Raw genomic sequence first — 19,945 nt, forward strand, 5'->3', positions numbered from 1 at the left:
TAAATAGCCAATCAGCAGAGGGCAGGCAGTCTATGAAAAGGTGTCTGTTAACTGTAAAGTGGGGTGTAGGAAACAGGAGAGGAGAGGAGAGCTAGCTCTTTGTGGACAGCTGAGCGCAGTGAAGGCGTGGAGACCTCCGACTAGCTGACAGCAGGCTCTGTCTCCCGGCTGCTGAATGGACTGAGTGCTGGTGCTTTATGTTCATAATTCTTCCCAGGGAGAAAGGCCACAAAGAGTGGTCTGTTCATTTGGGGTTTTGGCTGTTGTTTTCTGTAACAATTGGAACTTTCACAAAGAATAGGCAACGTATATGTTCATGCCAAAAGCGACAGACTATTCCAAGATTATCATCAGCCTGTATTTGTCTGGCTCCTTTTAGTACAGAATTTTCAAATCACACCATAAGTCTCCATCATTATAGAAAAGAATCGTAGAGGCAATTAGAATTTGCATTTTATGCAAAAAACATAGCCGTTAATATTTGTTTTCACTCGTAGAAATTGATGCTGATATTCCTACACAGATGCATTTGCATATGTTTAATGAAGTAACTTTGCACTTTGATCTCAGCCCATGATGATGATTACAAACGTATTAGCTTGTGGTGGTCCCCTTTAATCAAGTATAACTACACCAAATAAGCAACGTAGGAAGTTGTAAAATTAAAACTAGGCGTCATGTCCTGGTGAGATGTGGGGAAGTTTCTAGAAGTCAGAAAGTGGCAGTTTCCTGTCTTCTCTTCCTGTCTCCCTTCACCCTTTTAGCAGCCCACTTCATGCGAACCAGGCAGAAAATTAGAAAAAGTGGTGCTGCCCTTGATCGGCAGATGGACAGATTCATCCAGGGGTGTCCAGAGGTTGGGGGAATAGAGAACAACTGTAACTCTGGATTGCTGACTCCTCACTGGTGCACTGGTCTGAGTATCCGCTGGTGAAAGGAGCCATAAGCACTGAATTTAAGTATGTGGGACACTCTTCCATTCCCAGTTTCTAGTGATCAGCTGCTATTTTCCCTGTGGAATATGAGGCCAGTACAGAGCTATCAGTGGGGCATCAGAGAAACCTAAGACTGGGTGGAGCTTGCCCATCATACAGAACCTGGGCAGTTGCTGCCCTCAGTGCCTGTCCAAGGGAATAGGTTTGCAATGTGACCCAGTGAGGCTTGGCTCTGATTCAGGTCACCATTAGACACCTGTGGCACCTGCCCCCAGGTGTGCTATAACAAAAATACTACCTTTCGGGGATGCAGAGGTCCCACTCCAAGAGAATTCTTAGTAAACGTTTATAAACAACAGGAGAACGTTGGGAATAGTATGCATGTGCTTGCTGGTGGAGGAAACTAGCCAAGCCTTTCCAGGCTGTTTCCACCCCAGCAGCATAACACACACATGAGACACTCAGAAAGGCCAGCAGGTCTTCCAGGAGGAGCAAAGGGAAGTCAAGCACAAAGAAATGTGCCCAAGAGGCTCAGGGTAAGTTTCAGTTGATCTGCCATCGAGAAGCGTAACGAAGAATGTCTGAGGCTGGAACAGTGGGAGTAGCAGGAACTGACTGAGGGCCAGGCACTGCCCAGACTCCTCACTGTCTTCACTCTGCTTGCTCTTTCTGAGGCTCAATAAACCTCCTTTTGGAGGGCTCTCTGGAGGAGTGGTGATGGCCTGAGACACGGTCATGTTAGCAGTGTCTCTGGTTCCATGTCTCTTGTGGTCTAGAATCTTCTATGTGCATCCTAAAATGAATCTGGCCTTTTCGTCTACTGCAGACCCAAATGTCCCACCTTTGGACCAGAACACACCTGGTCGCTGTAGGTGGTGTGTGGATCTGTCCCTGGGCACCCATTTCCCAAGTTTGTGTGAGCAATCACCGGCCTCTCCCATCTACCCCTCACTTGGGCCTTCAGGTCAGACTTACCCCTCCATGTAAATGGCTCCACCAACTCCCCAGTGGTGTGACGTCTAAGAAATGTATTAATTTCTCCTGAGCTTGAATTTAAAGTCAGATTTTTAAAATGTGTGTGTGATTATATAAATATGCTCATCTATATAGAAATTTAGGAATCTCTACTGTTTTTGAAGAGGAACTAAAAGTTATAACTAAAGGCATGCAGTGGAGGGAGAGCAGGAAGTTAGAAGAGTATCTATCTGCCTTGGGGATGGCACACTGGGTTCCGCACTGATGCATCAATAAGGCCAGACCTGCCTCTCGGGAACTGGCAGAGGTTGCTTCCCAGCATCATGGAAGGAGCAAGTTCAGAGGAAGTCGGTGCCATGGGTTTGTGAAGACGTGCCTGTCCCCCGCTCTAGAAGCTTGCCAGCCACTGGACTCCTTCCTCCACACGATTTGTACCAAAGCTGTAGTGCTCCGTGTCTCTGTTTACAACACATGGATTCAGTCATTAAGAATGACCACAACTTTACCTCTTTGAACACAGATGGTGGAAAACAGGAGTCTTACCGAAGTTCTAACCTGGCTTCTTTTTCCTCTCACACAGGGGCGGATCTGTAGAAAAGCTGGCAAATCAAAAAAGTCCTTCAGTCGCAAGGAAGCGGAAGCCACCTTTAAGAGTTTGGTGAAGACGCATGAAAAGTACGGCTGGGTCACCCCTCCCGTCTCTGATGGCTGATGTTTGCAACCTGCCGCCTGAGACGCTTCGGCGGCCTCTCCACACACACAGACACCCACCATCTCCTCCTTGACGCTGAGCATCCTCCATCCTTTTTTACTCCAGCCGGAACTGAATCCTGAATGCCAAGGAGACATTTAAGTTATTTATGAACAGATGTGTTTACAGAGAGAAAGAGGGAGCAAACGCTGTTCGGGATTAAGTTTCGATCATAAATGAATGATCATCTCTAAGTCACTGTAGAACAACGATTGAGATGGTGACATTTCCCAGCCCACCTGCCCCTCCACCCTGACCACATTGCCCTTAGCTTCTTTCCATGACAGCAGCTCCAAAGAGCAGGCAGGCAACTCGATGCCACCTACTCGACCCATTTCGTGTCAGTGGCGCCGTTCATATTCCATAGGAGCGCCCTGCATCGCCAGTACATGTTTGCTGTGCTCTCTCTCTCTCTGTTTCTCTCCCTGGAAGGGCAACATCACTTGAAGACATGTCTTTCTGTGGCCCCATGTGACAACATGTAGACCTCATTTGTGCTATGACCTTTGGCTCATGAAAACAAAATTTTAATATTGCCAGGTTCTAGTGATTTACAACAACTGCCCTCTTGGTTCAGATGTGCTCTCTATGTGGATGGGGTGGTGTCCACAGAGAAACTAGAGCCCGTAGGTGAAGGGCAGGGCCGCTGTGGCCACAGTGGGGTGCACAACCCTGCAGACACCAGCTGCGAGCTCCCTGGGGCTCAGAGCAAAGGGTGGTGGCATGCGGACGGCCTCTTCCAATATCCTGAGATGCTCCTCAGACAGCGAGTTTCTACTCCTGTCTTCTCTCTGCTGGTCAACCCACCGCCAAAAACAAAAGACAGTTTTCCACTCACTGAAGTCATCAGACCCATTTTATCATGTGTGCTAGTGACAGGGAATGCCAGAACTGCCAAAGGAGACCAAGTGATCGTCTGACGATTTGCATGACCGGGTTTAATTCTTCACCCTGTAGTCACTTGTGTGTCCCCCGAGGCTGGGATGTGGGAGCACCCCACTGTGATATAAACTTCCTGTTATTTAATCTCCCCACAGTTTCATTTCTCTCCTCTGTTAAGTTACTTAGACCTTTCTAAGAAACTCCATGAAACGAAGAAGTACTGTTTATAATAATATGCGGGAAGATAAAAGTGTTCACCCCAAGTGGAAAATCTTACTGGACACATTTTAAATAAAATCATGCATACCTGACGCACTGCCTCGAGAATACAGTCATTGCGGGCTACGCTTCTATTTAAAATGTTTAGTCTATTTTAACAATTTTTATATTTCAAGTACTACAACTAGCACAACAGCCTTCTGCAGGGAGACACAGCAGATGAGTCCTAGGAACCCATAGTCTTTACAAAACGCCAGTGGGTTAAAATGGTCCCCAGAAACAACCAGGGAGGTAACTAGAAACTGGCACATAAAGGGATGATTTGGCCAAATTTGAATGTTGCCAATGATATCTTACCACTCTGAAGGAAGAGAAGTCTTTGCTAATGGCATGCCATTCTTCAGGCAGTCTTGGCTACTCAAAAAACTACCTGCTCACTGCCCAGTGTTGTCAGAGATCTAATCTGGCTTCAAAAGACAGGGTAGAGTCCTCCCAGCATGACTGGACATTCACCAATCTGCCTTTTATGGCTACTTTGATTCTTTCAACCACTTTTTTATGTGCCCCAAAACATATGCAGCTCTGTTAAGCCCAAATGACAGTGTATTGAGAATGCTCAAGTTCCCTCTGAGTAACAATGGTCAACGAAATTCAATGACAATGAACTTAAAGCATTCATTCATCTGATCCTCTGCAGAGGAATTCACCATCCTGGAAACCTGACATTTAGCAGGAGGTTTTAGACCCCTGGCTATTTATTGTAATGGAACCACACTGTGGACATTAAAGAGCTAGGACAGAAACAGCTTACCAGGGAAGCACCCGAGTTCATTTCCTTCCAGACAGTTTCCTCTTCTAATGTAAAATTAAAAGCAACTTCCTTTAAGGAACCACATGCATGTACTTGAAGGTATTTCTTTATGTCCAAAGCTGCTGTCTGTTAGCTGGTGGAAAGGTTGTGCATGTTGTTTTAAGGGACGCCACCATGGGGGCAGCCAGCAGGGTTCCTAAAGGTGGGCTAAGCTACTGCCAACGGCAACAGGAGGCATTCGGTTCCATCTCTATTCTCTGTACACCCTGAATTTGATGTCTTTCGCTTGGCATTTCCATTAGGTTTATTAGAAACTAGAAGTTACAGATGAAATATTCTCCAGTGGAAGAAAAAGCATTTTTCACTTAAATTGGTAAGACATTCTCATTTTCAAAGCAGTGGGGAATCATTGAAAACTTGACTATTGCTTTGACCTTTGGTCAGAAGCAACAACTCCCTTCCTGTTGTCTGGTGACTCATAAGCAAACATGACAGTGTTGGTCAAGCAGCCAGCCCAGCCTGGATGTGCCGATGACCCGGTAGAGGGTCGTGTCTGTGGCCAAGCAAGTCACACTCCTCTGAAGTGGGCATCTGCCTGCAAAGCTCGGTGTGGGAGGGACTAGATCCAGACCCAGCAAGGGGGCTGGCTGGGGCCACTCTCCCACTCAAGCTGAGAAATCCATCCCTCTTCAGATGGACCACAGGGAAGTAATTAGACCAGGGTACAGACGACCACATCTTGTCAGCTCCACACCCCAATTACCACTGGGAAATCCAGTGCCCCCAAAGGCCACCGAGCCAAACTCATGTGCACTTCCCATCAGCCTAAAACTCCTTTCCATCTAATGGTTTTGCTGGCCTAACGGCCCTTGTTCCCAGGTGGCCGCCCCTCTCCCACTGCAAACCAAGAGCTGTGGATGAGACCCACATGTAGTTATGGCTTTCTGGAAGATCAAGATTACTTAGGGGTTAGGAGGTTCTATGTGAGCAGCAAAGTTATCGCTCAGTTCCACACACGCATTTATCCACTCGCATGCACATACTTTCTAGACGATTCACAATCTCTACAATCCATTTCTCAAAAAAAAAGATTTAGGCCCAGATTTTTCTGTTCCCAAGTTCACTCCATCTATTAAATTTCAACCTTATTTTTTTTAAAGGAAAATCTGTGGACTAGTGAAAAAAGACCCTGGATAGAAAGCCAAATACAAACTTTGCCTGCTTGAGCCTCAGTTCCCTCTACTACAAACTCCTACAAAACTGGTGTAAGAATTGAGTACATTATGAGGGGAAGTACTTGGCAAACCCAAAATTATCATGTGGACTTTACATGTCATTTTTACTGTTACCGGAAAATTCACATTTTAACTGGTATTCATTAGAACGCACTTGGTTAAGGACTCAGACTGAACAATCACAATTACCTTGTAGTCATACATTGGCTTTCTATCTCCGACCCCCAGCTTTGAGTCAATGAGCCAAACTTAGTGACCTTCCCTCCACTCACTCAGATATAGCGAATGCAGAATTGTGAGACGCATCTCCTCTCATACAGGAACTCATAAGACAAGAAAAATGCACAGAAACCAGCAACAACTGAGTGGAGACCAAAGACATCTAAATGCTAAACTGCAGCGCAAACATTGTGCAACCAGAGGATTCCTAACTGATAACCAGGGAAATTTTTACGGAGTAAGTCAGGCTTGAGCTACAGCTGGGCAAGAGGAAAGGACAGGTACAGAAATGGGGGAGGGCTGAGTCCCTGAGTAGAGGGCATGGTCTTTGTCCACCCTGGCCATGGAGGGACAACTGGGCAGCTCCTTGCCACTTCTCACCTGCAAGGACCCTGCCTGTGGATCTGCAGGATGCAGTCCAGCCTCACAGCCTAACATGGCAGTAGGGCTGGCCCCTTACCTAAGAATTATATTCCAGTGTTTTATCTGAACAACATGCAAAATCAAAATAGAATTTGCTTTCTGGAGAAGTAGAACTGGCTTGCTAATTCAGAGGAGGGCAGAACCATCAAATTTGGGAGGCCACTTAGTCTGGACTTCAGATGCTCTACAGTGGAGGAAATAAGCTAAGAGAGGTTGAGTGGTTTTTCCAAAGTCAGCTGGAGGAACAAGCCAAGGCCTCTCTCTTGCTGGTGCTGTTTGATCCTCCGTGATGCCACCCATGAACCATTCGGCAATTCACATGGTCCACATCCTTATCCCAGAGCTGAGTTAGTGCAGCCACAAGTTTTCCAAACTGGCTGGGAAACACCCAAAGTGATCCATTATGTGTCAAAAGCAAGTTGGTGCAAAGAGCAGAGCTTCCACTCCTGACTGCTTTGGGAAAGCTGTGGTGAGGGACTTAAATCTCAGCCCGTGGGATCACAATCAGTATTTGTTTTTTCCTCCAAAGTCATTAAGATAATATACAACTCTGTTCCTTGGATTTATGCTGTGTTCTACCTTATCATTCTGATTTTAGGAGGCTCCAGTTTACATAGTATTGAGTATCACTCAGTCCCAGGGCCCATCTGACCTGCAGGATGTAGTCAACGAACTGAAAATGCCAAATAAACATGGTTGACATCCAGGAAGGCAATGAGCAATGTTAGCCTCCTTCCAGAGGAAACACAGGAGCAAAGCGTCCTGGCCAAAAAGACATAATCAAAGCAAAGTATGTGAATGGAATGCAGACCCAAAGGGAAGCAAGATTTTATTTCAAGGTCATAAGAGGGCTAGACATATAGAATGGATTGGGAGAGTCAACCTCCAGGGTCATCCCCTTCGGTCAGTAAGGTAGTATGCGGTGAGGGAATGAATACCTGCACTGCTTCCCACCGCGGATTAACTCTGGCACTTCCCTCTTCCTCTACTGGAGGCAAATTAAGTGGCTGTCCGCCTTTGTAGGCAGGCAATAACTCCGCACCGATACATCTCCGGCAACATTGGCGATGACACTCATTGAGCTAAAATAGAGCTGCTGTAACTTGATGTCCTAGGTTTCATCCCTGCGTGCCTCCCCAACCGATGTGACTTTACTCCGTGAACATTGTCACTGTACCACCACGGTGGGCTGCTGATCTACACACTGTGGTCTACTGTAAACTTTCAGACTATCACCACAATCCACGTTGTGGCTTTGGTATATACGTTTTCCAAAGCTGTCCTATTCTGTGGTCCTCAAGAGGAAAGGGGGAAAATTGAGATGCCATGAAATAGGTAGGAAAGAAATGTTGATTATTGGAAGAGAGTGAATGCACGAGTCAGGTAGCCTAGAGACACTGTCCTAATTGGAAAGACGAGTATTCTCAAAAGAAAGACTTTAAAACAAATAAATGTCTTTCCAGGAAATGTTTGTTGTGCCCTTGCATGTTCCCTGTGCAGTATCTGTTGGAATTCCTTATGGTTTCCACATGCATTATCCTCTATGGTCCATTGTGGGTGGCTTTATATCACGCGGTGCCCTCTGACCTTTTGCGCTTTGATTTATTCGTGTTTTAAAGCATGTCATGGATATTCTCCATAAAAGTCAGTGAAATGTAACTGACCTGAATCTAATTAAGCATCAGTGTGATTTAGAAGATTTCTCCTTCAGCTTCCATTTGCATTATAAAGATTTATTAATATGTTTGCCAAAGATCCCCATTAAAGTTTCTCAATGTAATTGAAACTGTGTGCTTAGCACAACACTGTAGCCTAAACTAATGAGGTTTACAGAGATACTTCTCTGGAAATTGCTATAGAGCAGTAATTCTGCAAAGTGACAATTTTCACATCCCTGAGCTCAATCTACTTAAAGGGTACCTCTAGTAACTTTTCACATAAGTATAGAAGCTGGCTTTCAGTTTTTATTTTAAACTGTTTATCAGAGGAATTTCTCCACCCCTGTGTCAATATTTGAGATTATTTTCCAACCAAGAGGCCATTTTTCATTTAAAATCTGAGACTGTGATGATTTTCCTATTGAATAGACATAAGCTTTGAAATCAAAACTTATTATTCCCTCTGCCTCTTATCACCTGTGGATAAGAAACTGAGGCTCCAAGACACTTAGTTTTCACTTTCCAGACTAAACTTATGAAGTCAATGTCTACTGCTGAGGGTTGCTGTGACAAGGCAGGCAATGTGTGGGAATCGTGAAGCCCCATGCGGGGCACGTAACTGATACTCAACAAACACGTGATTTGGGAAATACCAGTGAGAGTGGTCTGGCACTGTCAAGCGGACAGCTGGAGAGGCTGTTCTGCACTACTTCAGGTGGTTCGTTTCGTCCCCAGTGGATATGCTTCCTTTTCTTTGGTTGAAGACGTGGCAGACCCACCATCAATAGGGCACTGGTTCTGAATTTCTCTGGGGCAGTGGAGGTGGATGAGAGGCTCACTCTCCCCAGGTCATCTCCAACACTAGCTGGAGGTGACTGCGCTGGCTTGGGCTTGGCTAATCTATGTTCAGGAACATAGTCTTCTTTTTTTTAAGGTTTTATTTATTTACCCCTAGCAAGAGGGGCAGGGAAGGAGAAAGAGAGGAAGAGAAACCCATAACCCAGGCATGTGTCCCTACCAGGAATTGAACCAGCAACCTTTCACTTTGCAGAACAATGCCCAACCAACTACGCCACACCAGTCAGGGCCAGAGACATAGTTTTCTTAAAGCAAAAGTAAAGGGGCCAACAGGATTGCACCTGGATCCGAATGCTGAGAATTCAAGGTGTGGCCTCTGTATCAGTAGAATAATGACTGGTCAAAACAATGGAAAATGCAGGCTGGTGAGCTCTGCCTGTCTGTCACTAAGTATTTGTCTTGATGAGTTTTATTTCCATGCCAGAATAAGTGCTACATAGTAATGGAAGCAAGTTATTTTTAATAAACACAGGGAAATCATAGGGCTGTTGAGGTAGTTGGATACACAATCTGTTGGCACACATGGGGTTAGAGTCGATCTGTTCAGCCTTCTGTAGGGATCGTGTATAACAGTGCATGGGTTGGCCAGGAGCGAGGCAACAGGGTCAGATCCAGGGACTTGAAAATACAACTATTTTTGTTTAAACATATGCCAGAGCATTTCTAAAAGGTTTTTTGTTTTTGGCTTTGGTTTTGGTTTTTTTTTGGGGGGGGTCATGAAAGATTTTCTAACAAATAATTTTTAAGGTTAAATACAATCAAATGATTCTAAACAACATTCCCATGGAAAACCACTCCGGTTTTGTTTTCTTTTTCTACATTTGTGAAGTTTGAAATTTCTCAAGGCCCCTTTAGAACACAGGCAATGCTGCTAGGCAGAGTACTATGCCAAGCTTGTGAAGAGGAAACAGGCATTTAAAGTGTAATTGATTTTTCTAATGTGATTTTCTTCCACATGGTCAATTACTTTCCTGTCACCAAAACAACTTTGAAACCTCTGACTACAAGGGATATTTGCAGTGACAGCTTTTTAGACTTCATCCCTCTTAAATGCTAAAGATCATTTTGCATTTGACAGTACTTTGGGAGCAAATTCTGGGTATCTACACACACACAGCTGATTTAAGTACTCTTATTCTCATTGCTTCATGGATTTTCTTCTTACTTTACTCTAGTTTCTACATTTTAAGGTGTTGCTTTTCCATAAAATATAATTTCTGGAACAACACACCGTTCCATGCAATGCTGCCTCCTCTGTTCTCCTCTCAACTGTGACCTGGAGCCTCCAGGGGGTCTCCATTCTCACCTGCCGGGGGGCTTGTATCCTGTCAGCTGTCCCCAGAGTCCTGGACTTCATGGCATCCAGGGTCCTCGACCTTCCCACCACATTCAAATGGTGGGACTACATGCTGCTTTTGGCAAATGGTAGCTTGGAGCTTGCTAAAATTTACTTTAGAAAGTTAATGTGGGAAACCAGAGCAAAGGCTCTTCCTGCCAATCTCTGTGCCAATTATTTATTTAATAAATGAGCTGGAAAGGGCCTCAGAGGTCAGTGGAAATGACCCTGCCATTTAATTTGGTTCAGACTGCCTCAGGCTGAGTCCTAAACTCAGAGCCTGTTCAAACATGCTTTCTTCCCGTCACATAGAAGGTCTTAAAACTAGCCTATTCCACTGACTTTTAATAGTGAAAGGATTCTTTGTGACAAGGGAACTATAACCTTGAGATCTCGTTTTTTCATAAGGGCGTTTTAAGGTACAGGAAATTAAATTCAGGGGCCAGGGGCCTCATCTGGTCTATTTTAAACCTGGGACCAGAAATGGGGACCTTGTCTCTTTTAGTCATGTGGCCTTAGAGTATAAAGCATATCTATACATACAAATTCATGTGACACATCTAAGAACTGGACACTATCTTGGAACATGAAGAGAAAAAAATATATGTATATAGTACTGGATTGAATAGTGGTGCCCCAAAATTATGTCTTTGCCCTAACTCCAGGAACAAGTAAATGTGAAGTTATTTTTTAAAAAGAGTCTCTTTTTTTTTTAAGAGTCTTTACAGATGTAATTAAGTTAAGGATCTCAAGATGGGGTCCTCTGGGATCCAAGCTGGGTCCTACATCCTATGACAAGTGTCCTTGTAAGAGAGAGGCCCAGGGAGATTTGAGAACAGAAGCACAGGGAGACAGTGATGGGAATGCAGAAGCAGGCATTAGAGTGATGAGTCTGCAAGCCCACTAGGCGTCATTGTCAACATGGAAATTTGTACACACACCCGAATCACAGTGCTTTCTGCCTCTGGCTCCACAGCAAAGCTTTTCCCTCCTCCCCGATCTATAGATCCTTTTCTCCAGGGAGGTCTGCCCATGTTGGCTTCTCCACAAGCATTGGACCTGGAAGCCCAGGTCCATCTTCTCAGCATCCCGGCGCTGGGATGGGGGGTGGGGTTCAGGGCTGCCAGTGCATCTCCCCACTCACGGTCAGTTCACCCAAGGCCCTGCATTAGGAGGGACACTGGGCCCACGGCTTCTCCAGTGGAGGTTCTGAGGAGAAAGCAGGAGGCATGGCCAGCATGATTCTGCCTGGTGTAAGAGGTTCTCTCCAGTTCCGCTCATGTCTGTAGGAGTCACGATTACTCCTTTGGGGTGAATCACCACCTACCTGGGGCACCTTTCCTTTAACTACATCTCCCTCTGTCACATTTGCTCTAAGTAACAAACACCTGGGGGGAGGTGTGTGCTGACTCACCAGCAAGGGCCCCAGTCCTACCTTGGGGTCTTGCAGATGCCTCCTCCCGGTCCTGACTCATCGCCCTCCCTCCTGCCACCCCCTCCTGGCTATGAGCACACATCTTCTGGGATGATTGGAGCATCAGGAGGAAGAGAAAGGAACGTTCGATTTTGGTATAAAAAGGTACATCTTCTCCAGAAAGGGAAAATGCCAGCCCTGTAAATCTATCACCAACAAGTAGGAGGACACATCGCTGCCCTCTGAGAAACAAACCACCCTAACTGCCCTCCCGCCCATGGCAGACCCACCCCTTGGGTCTAAACACACTGAGAAAAAGGCTTCTCCCTTCCGCAGGGTCTCCTGGCCACCTGGGTTACTTGCCCCTCTCTCCACCAGCAGAAGGTTTATCTCCCAAAAAGAATCCGTGCAGGATTTAGCCGCTGCTGGTTCTCACCTGCCCAACAGGATTCAGTCCCACCCATGGCTCTGCCTGACTTGTGCGTAGCAGGTGCTGTAAGGCCTGGTGAAGGGTTAACTAGAAAGAGAACATGTTAGAGGCTGACAGAGACTAGGAACCAGGAAAGAGGGAGGCTCGGCCTCAGCCCCTTTTCTAAGCTGGCAGCTTCGGAACGGGGGTGCCGATGTGTGGGTGGTTCTGGAAGAGGTTAATTACTTTTCTTCCCCAACTTGATCCAGGCTGGGACTCTAGGAGCCTTGGAGGGGTGTGTGAAATAATCAAGCTGCAGGGGATCGGCTTCTGTCACCAGGATGAGGAGGGGCGGACGTGCCTCCTGACTTGGACCTGGTTCTCATGGTTCCCGTGGGAGGGTGGTCCCAGAGACCACACTGCTCAGAGCCCTGGGGCTAGCCAGGTCAGGGGTCTGCTGCTGGGCGTGGCCCACAGGAGGACACATCCCTTCTGATTCCCAGCCTAAAACAGAAGACGGCACCGCAAACAGTACACGAGCCAGCCATACAATCAGGCCCTGGGCAAAAATATCCGTCTAGAGCTCACCCTATAATTTACTTTCCCTCTCATATGGAGAACTATATTTTTTTCTTTCCAAAGCTTCCTTTCCTCCCCTGCAATTCTGAACATCGGGTGGAAGTAGGAGATGCATCAATTAAAGGTTCCTGTCCTGCTCCCGGTGCCGGGTGGAGATGTGCATTTCCCGGGGACCCAGCGGGGCCATCGGAACAAAGAGCTGGGAGCGAGGCTGCGTGGGCCCTGAAACCGCAGAATTCGCACAGAATGGGCCCAAATTGCCCACTTGAGCTTTCTAACGTTCTATTTGTGTGGGTTCTCTTTTTTATTTCTTTCCATTTCAGTAGGGAAAAAGATATATATTTCCCATAAATTTTTACTTAGAAAAATGGTGAGGGATCCATGAAAAAACAGAAAAGGAAGCTGTGGTCATGAGCTTCCAGTGAGTGTCCGTGTCAGCAAGGGTGATGGGGTGGGCGGGGCAATGGGGACCTAAAACACTGAGGATGCTATTGCTACGGCAGGGGAATAAAGGTGCGTGTGGGATGGGAAACTCAGATTTACATTGAGGCTGGTAAAGGGGGGTGGGAGGGACAAGGGAATAAAGGAAGGTTCCAGAAGTTTCCAGCAAAATCATTCCTCCAAGTTCCCCAGTGGCCTCTGCAAGAGTATAGCAGCTCCACGTGCACACTTAGCAGGAGTGGGGGGTCAACCTCGGGAGGTCTCCTGATGTCCCTGACAGAAGGCTGGGGCTGGCCTGGAGACCACAGGTCACAGCACCTCACTAACCCAGGAGCTGCCATTCTTCAGGCGACTCAGGAGAAGAATTCTCAGCGATGAGGACGAATTTGAAAAGACAGCTTACACACCAGGACGGGGCTCACGGTGGAGTGGAGCGGGGGAAGAGGACACGCCTGCACCAAATGCAGGCACTACCTGCCCACGGGTGGATACTCACGAGGGTCATTGAAAACAGAGGCCTGACTGAGTGTGGAGGGCAGACTCATGGCCCCCAATGGCTAGAACCTGGGGCACTGCTGTCTTAACTGCCCGTGGGGTCTCCTAACCCAGAGCTGCTGGTCCCACATTCCAGCCTTCATTAAGACCTTCACTGTGCCTATTAACATCCCAGGTTTTTACTTGTCATCCAGAGCTGTCTACCCAGTGCCTTATAAATCTCCTACAGGGACTCACTCTCCTCATCCCACCTCCGATCACCTGGGTCCTCCGATACTCCACTGCCCGTGTTGAAATGCCCTCGGATCCACCAAGTGAGAGATTCTCCTTTCTCTGGGACAGCCTGAACTTAGAGCTGCTGTCACCACAACGATGGAGCATTTGGAGGATACCAAAAGACAAAGACCAGTCTGGTGGTCTTCTTTATCCCGGACCCATTCCTACAGAATTCTGTGTACAGCGACACCTGGTTATGGCTGGCTGTGCTGCTGCCCTGTGCCCAAAGGTACAGATTCTCAGTCCTGAAGCCATCCAGGGCCTCTAAACGAGCTCCGTCACTCAGCCTTTGGTGGAGAATGACAAATGGCCTCCAGGCCATGGCAGAGCCTCTGCTGGCATCACCAGGTGGCAATTCTAAAGCGTGAGCATTCTGCTCTTTCCCTGCTTTCTGACCTTCCAATTCAGAGCTGGCGTAATGACGGTGGACAATCACCATGGAGTCTCCAGGGGGCACATTTTTTTCCTGTTCTTTAAAAGCAAAAACACAATGCTTGCAGGTCTGATTTCTAGGCAAGCAGAATTCTTGATAGAAATTTATAAATGTGAATTATTCTCTTCCCTGTGCAGCATGTATTATTTATACTCTTCAGGGAGGAACACACTGGACCTTGCAGATTTTTGATAACTCTTCTGGAGTAACTTTTTTCTTTGTACTAAACTGGACATGTTTGGCAGGGGAGGAGCAGATAGCTGCTCAGCTATTCTGAGACTGCTGACACAGCGGTTCTGCCAGGGGCCCACTGGGGACTGGCCCTACGACTGTGTGATTTTCTACTTTCCAGCAAGGACGCACTTTCTGGGGAGGTGATGACAGGGACCCGTGATCCTCCGCCAGGGCAGTAAAGGGGAGACAAGCTGGGGATGACCGCCATGACACGCTCAGAAGGCCCTGGATAAACATTAACTGCCAATTTCACTTTCTGCCAACCAGCAAACAAACATACATTGAATAAATAAGTTTATTTCTCTCTTGCCAGACAAGATCAGCTATTTCAGGAACCTGTTTATTTTCCAGATTAAAAGTTTAGACAAGTGTCTAGCTGTTGAGTTAAAGGAACCCGGGGCTCATCTAGCCTGTGGTTCCCCACCCTGTTTGCACAGGGTAGCCTTTGAAATGCCAATGCCCAGGCCTTGCCAGGCCCATGACGTAACATTCACAGGTAAGGGTGGGAAGGGTGGGGTGTATCATCTAAAGGCTCCCAGGTGGCTCTAAGGTGCAATGCCAACATCATCCACCATAAAGAGGGAGGAAGTGGGGCCTAGATAGGACAAGGACTTGCTGACAGGCAGTTGGGATGGGGTCTCCGGTCCTGACTTCCTGTCCAGTGGTCCTCCTAGTTCAGTTGGCACAGAGACAAGGGGGCTATATAGATGCCGCCCATGAGGCAGTGAGCCACAATCTACTCTCCCAGTCAACCTTCATGGCCTCTTTGCACATAATGTGCTGTGCCCCTGGGGGCAGGAGCCAAGGCAGCTGAAGCCGCAGCCCCCTTGCTCCTTGGGTCTCCGCAAAGAGCCACCACACACAGCCACCAACAAACACTCCAAAACCCATGGATCTCAGGAGCACAGAACATCAGGTGGACACAGCCCTGGGTAGTCCAGATGTGGACAGAAGCAGCCCAGGGACAAGAAAGCGGCGGTGCAAGACCGCTGCTCTCCCAGGACAGCAAGGCCAGAGTGCCAGACAAAAGAGGTGTCTGCCAACCTCAGGTTCCATTTACCCCTGGCAGAGTGTCTACTTTTAACGGACGATGAAATGGAAGTGCACTGTGTGTGCACAGCTGGAGCCTGGCCCAGCGCTCCGGATGTGCAACTGCACAGCGTCGGCAGGGACCAAAATGAAGAAGAGGGATGGCTTCTGGAGTCCCTTCCACTTTTTATCCAATGACTGAGCCTGTGAACAAGAAGCAGATGGCAGAAGTGACGTGGGGAGGAGGGAGCCAGGCAAGGCGGACCACCTGGATTTGCATTTGACTCCACTGCTACTTGCTGTGTGACCTACTGAAGCATCTACACCCCTCTGTGCCTTAGTTTCTTTATTTGTCAAAAGGAGGCTGAGGTAAGTTCTGCGGAAGGCTACTCTCCATGACAAATAATCTAATTTGCATGAAGTGGTTAAAGCAGTGCTTGGCACCCTGCGTGTCCTTGAATATCAGCGCCAGGACCCCCTCCCTTCTCTGCTTCACTTCCTCTTCTTTCCAGTAATTCAAATCTCTGCGGCACTGTGATTGGCTTCCTTCACAGAATCACTTATTTGTCCCAGAGTGTATTTGACCCTGCTAGGTGCAGGTGCTGGGGGTGCTGTGGGTGCAATGGTGAGTGGGACACACAAAACAGGGAAATCTATAGAGACAAAAGTGTATTGGTGTGGCTCAGGCAGGCCCGGGGGGGCAGGCAGGTGAGCGCTAAAGGCTACAGGCTTCTTTCTGAAGTGACGAAAGGTTCTAAAATTTGCCGTGGTTGCACATATCTGAATATGTTGAAACTATTGGAGTTTACACTTTAAATGGTGAATTATATGGTACGTGAGTTATATCTCAATTAAACTGATTTAAAATGTCATTTCAATAGAAGCATTATTAGACTCATGTGAAAAACTGGATACAGGAAATAAATGAAAAAAATGAAAGACCAATCCCATTGGGATGTAGGTACAGCACCTTGGCCGAAGGAATTTGCTCTGTTCTGTGTCTACTCTCCTCCACTCCTGGGCCTTGTCTGCCTCCCGGGCTGCAAAGTACCACTCGCTCAGGGTGGGAAGAGAGAGCGCAGAGCAGCCCAGACCCCTCTGGAGCATGAACACAGCCAGGAAACACGCCACAGTGAACTCGCTGAAAGGGAATTGCAAGACTAAGGCTTTAAAAGTAGAATTTAAGCATTTTAAAAGGTAGAGTGGGAAAAAATTCATCTTCAACTATAAGTATATATCTCCAGGTCTCTCCATCCGTCTGAGATGTTTTCCAGATTTGGGCCAAATGGCAGGAAGATTTATGAGCCTGAGAGGGATGGAGCCCAAGTGCAGCCATGTCACCACTTGCTGTCCGACCAGGAACAAGCGACACCACATCCTTCTCAGCTCTGCAGTGAAGGTCACAGACACAGATATTTAGAAACTTGTTTCTGCTAAAATGCAATAAGAAAGTTATTGTAAAGCATTTATATCTGTCAAGTCTGTGAAAACTGCTGAGTGCCCAGAAAAGGGCCATGGCAAGGTTACGGTGGCCCCTCTGCAACGATGCGTTTTCCAGGCCAGCGCAGCAGGGAAAAGCACAGAAAACTTTATAAAAACTGGACACGTGCAGGCATGGAATTTTCCCCCAGCGTTTTCCAAATTGCAAATTTTTGTTTTCTATTGCAGCAATTGAACAAAGCTTAGTTAGTCAAGTGAAGAGTGTTTCTTCCTGGGAAAACAGCTTTCTCTCCATGTTCTCTTACCATTCCTGTATACCCTCCGTTGACACGGACAGAGTGGAAAGGCCCAACAATAATGGACATCTTCGTGATCCCGCGCGACCACGACTACAGACGGAGACCAGCAGGAGACAGGGAAGCAGATGCCCCCATCCATCTCCCTGGTTTTCTCCCCACGTAGCTAAGAAGAGGGGCTAGCTAGTTCAGGGCATGCACATGGTGAGTACTTGAGGCCTTGCTTGCAGGCCAGCTCCCCATCTATTTCTAACCTGAGAAAAAAAACAAAAGAGGAGCGAGATGTAAGGAAAGATGCAAGGGGGGTTGTGGAGAAGAGAACTGTTGTGAATGGCTGATGGGAATGCAAATTGGCGAAGCCACTGTGGAAAACAGTATGGAGATTCCTAAAAAAACTAAAATAGAACTACCATGTGATCCAGCCATACCACTTTTGGTTATTTATCTAAGGGAAACAAAAATACTACCCGGGACCGCATGGGCCTCCCCTGAGTTCTTGGCGCCCAGCAGAGCAAGCCAACCCTATCACTGGGACAAACCCATGGGGCTGGGGCCCATGCCGTCCCAGTTGTGACTCAGCTGTGACTCGAGTCTCCCCCAGTGGGCAACTCTTGGATGACAATGATGAGGCCTCAAATTCCAAATTGCAAATGGCTCCATCCAGGTAGCTCTGTGCCTTGGCTTGCTAGGATATTGTGGGTACCCTGAGGAATAGGTCAGGCCCAGGAAGGGGGACGGGTTTCCCTCCCCACTTCCCTGCAGGCCATAAAGAAGCTGCCTGCAACCTCCCACTGAGGCTGGCTAGGAGGGAGGAGACCTGTTCTGGGGAAGGTGTAGGGGTCAGGTGAGGCCCTAGCTGAGCACAGCATGGGGCAGCTGGGGAACTAGGGAGTTGGCAAGGTCTCAGCCCCCGGCACCCACTTTTGCCTCCTCTGCTCTCTGAGTCTCCCAAAGCCACAGAATGACCATTTCCCACTTTCATCTCTTCCTTGGGAAGGCAGTCTTTGGGCCCAGGGAGCTCCTGGAAACGTTTGCTCTGACTGAACCCTGAATGAGCCATGGTGTCCAGAGGCTTCCCGCTAACATGGGGAGTCTGAGCCTTCACCAGCATGGGCTGGTGTCCCGCAGACATGGATGGAGGGTGCCTTTCTCTGGGAGAGGAAGCAGCCCTCCAGGTTGCCTATCCCAGCCTGGAGGGTTCTGGGTGAGTCAGCACCGAGAGCTCTGCGACCAAACCTGTCTGCCACCTCCCGAGTTCCACTTGATGCAGGCCCTGGGGCTTGGCAAGCTGGTCGTCTAGACACCAGGGCTCTGGCCAAGATGAGCTGTTTTTCCAAAAGAGCTTGTGACATTCTTGGCAGAGATGACAGAGAATGGCCTTCTCGGCGCGGCCGGCCCATAACACCCTGAAGAGTAATGACGCTGAAACTAACTCCCAGGGTTTTCCTCCAGCAAAGCCTTTCAGAAGCCCGGTGGCTCTGGGAGTTGCGCCTTGGCTCAGACAGTCCACAAGGCCACAAACTGAAGCAGGGAAACCTGAACAGTCACCAAACCCCTGCAGGGACCTCGTTACTTTCCCTCTGATTGGTGCCTCCTGTGATGGATGGACAGGGATGTCTGCAAGGAAGCCCTCGGGCTGAAGCCCCTGGAAGCTAAGAGCTTAGCCCCTCCTTCAAAAAATACCCCATAGCTTTTGGGGGAGGAATCCAGGGGCCTTGTTCCTTCCCCATGGGGCTGCACAGGGGTTAATCAGCATCCCTCCCACCTTAGCTGCAAGGAGCACCGGGAACATTCATTTTTTCAAGGGACATAGTGTTGCCTCAGATAAAATTGGGTTTCCATTGGTAAGGAAGGGGGATGAACTCTGGACAGGCAAGCAGCATCGTCTGCCCCCAAAACACAGAGAGAGGTCCTTTTCAGGGAAATGGGTGACTCGGTGACCCTAAGGCAGTGAAGGGGCAGGGATGCCAGGGTCCTGGGCTGAGCAGTGAACAGGGCAGTGAAGGGCAGGCGGTGGGTGTAGGCTACATTCTCAGGTTACAAAGGGACAGAGAAAAAGAAGTTTTTAAGTTTCCCTTCCTCCAGCTAAGAGGAATGTATAGTCACAGCATGATGGTGTGAAGGATCTGGGGAAGTTAAGGGGTGGGGAGGTAATAAATCAATGAATAACATCCCAAGGACAGAGTCCTCTGGAGCCCACCCCCCAGGGGAGGTCAGGAGACGGAGCCTGGGGAGGACTCAGGAGCATCTCCTGGTGGCAGAGGTACTGGGGGATGCAGAGTCTTGCCTGAGGTAGGGGTGAGTGCTGCCCTGGAGCCAGGCTCCTTCCTGTCCATCCCACCCCTACAACCTCACTTGGTGGGCTTGCTTCAGTGACTGAGACCAGCTCCAGGCCCAAATCCCATGTGTGATCTCACAGGCCCCCAACCACAGGAAGTTGCAAGGCATTGCCTGATGGGCTGTGGGGGAGCTGCTCCCGCACCAGACTTGGTGGACAGCAAGTGCATCATAGTTCTCTGAAGGGAATCACAGCTAGGGCTGAAGCCACGAAGCCAGCCAGGCTCACACACATACCTGTATGTTCACATCCCATCCAT

At 48.1% G+C, this 19,945-nt stretch overlaps 1 protein-coding gene across 1 annotated transcript in view; it reads left to right on the forward strand.

Moving 5' to 3' along the window:
- The window catches only part of UBE2QL1 (ubiquitin conjugating enzyme E2 QL1), a 39,406-nt gene extending 35,558 nt beyond the window's left edge, over nucleotides 1-3,848 (forward strand). Inside the window, exon 2 of the mRNA XM_024578511.4 lies at nucleotides 2,491-3,848. Within this exon, the coding sequence (XP_024434279.2) occupies nucleotides 2,491-2,622 (132 nt within the window). The 3' untranslated portion in view covers nucleotides 2,623-3,848. The remainder of the gene's footprint in view (nucleotides 1-2,490) is intronic.
- The last annotated feature ends 16,097 nt before the right edge of the window (nucleotides 3,849-19,945 follow it).

This window comes from Desmodus rotundus, chromosome 1, assembly GCF_022682495.2.
Source record: "Desmodus rotundus isolate HL8 chromosome 1, HLdesRot8A.1, whole genome shotgun sequence".
In the NCBI taxonomy this organism is placed as follows: Eukaryota; Metazoa; Chordata; class Mammalia; order Chiroptera; family Phyllostomidae; genus Desmodus; species Desmodus rotundus.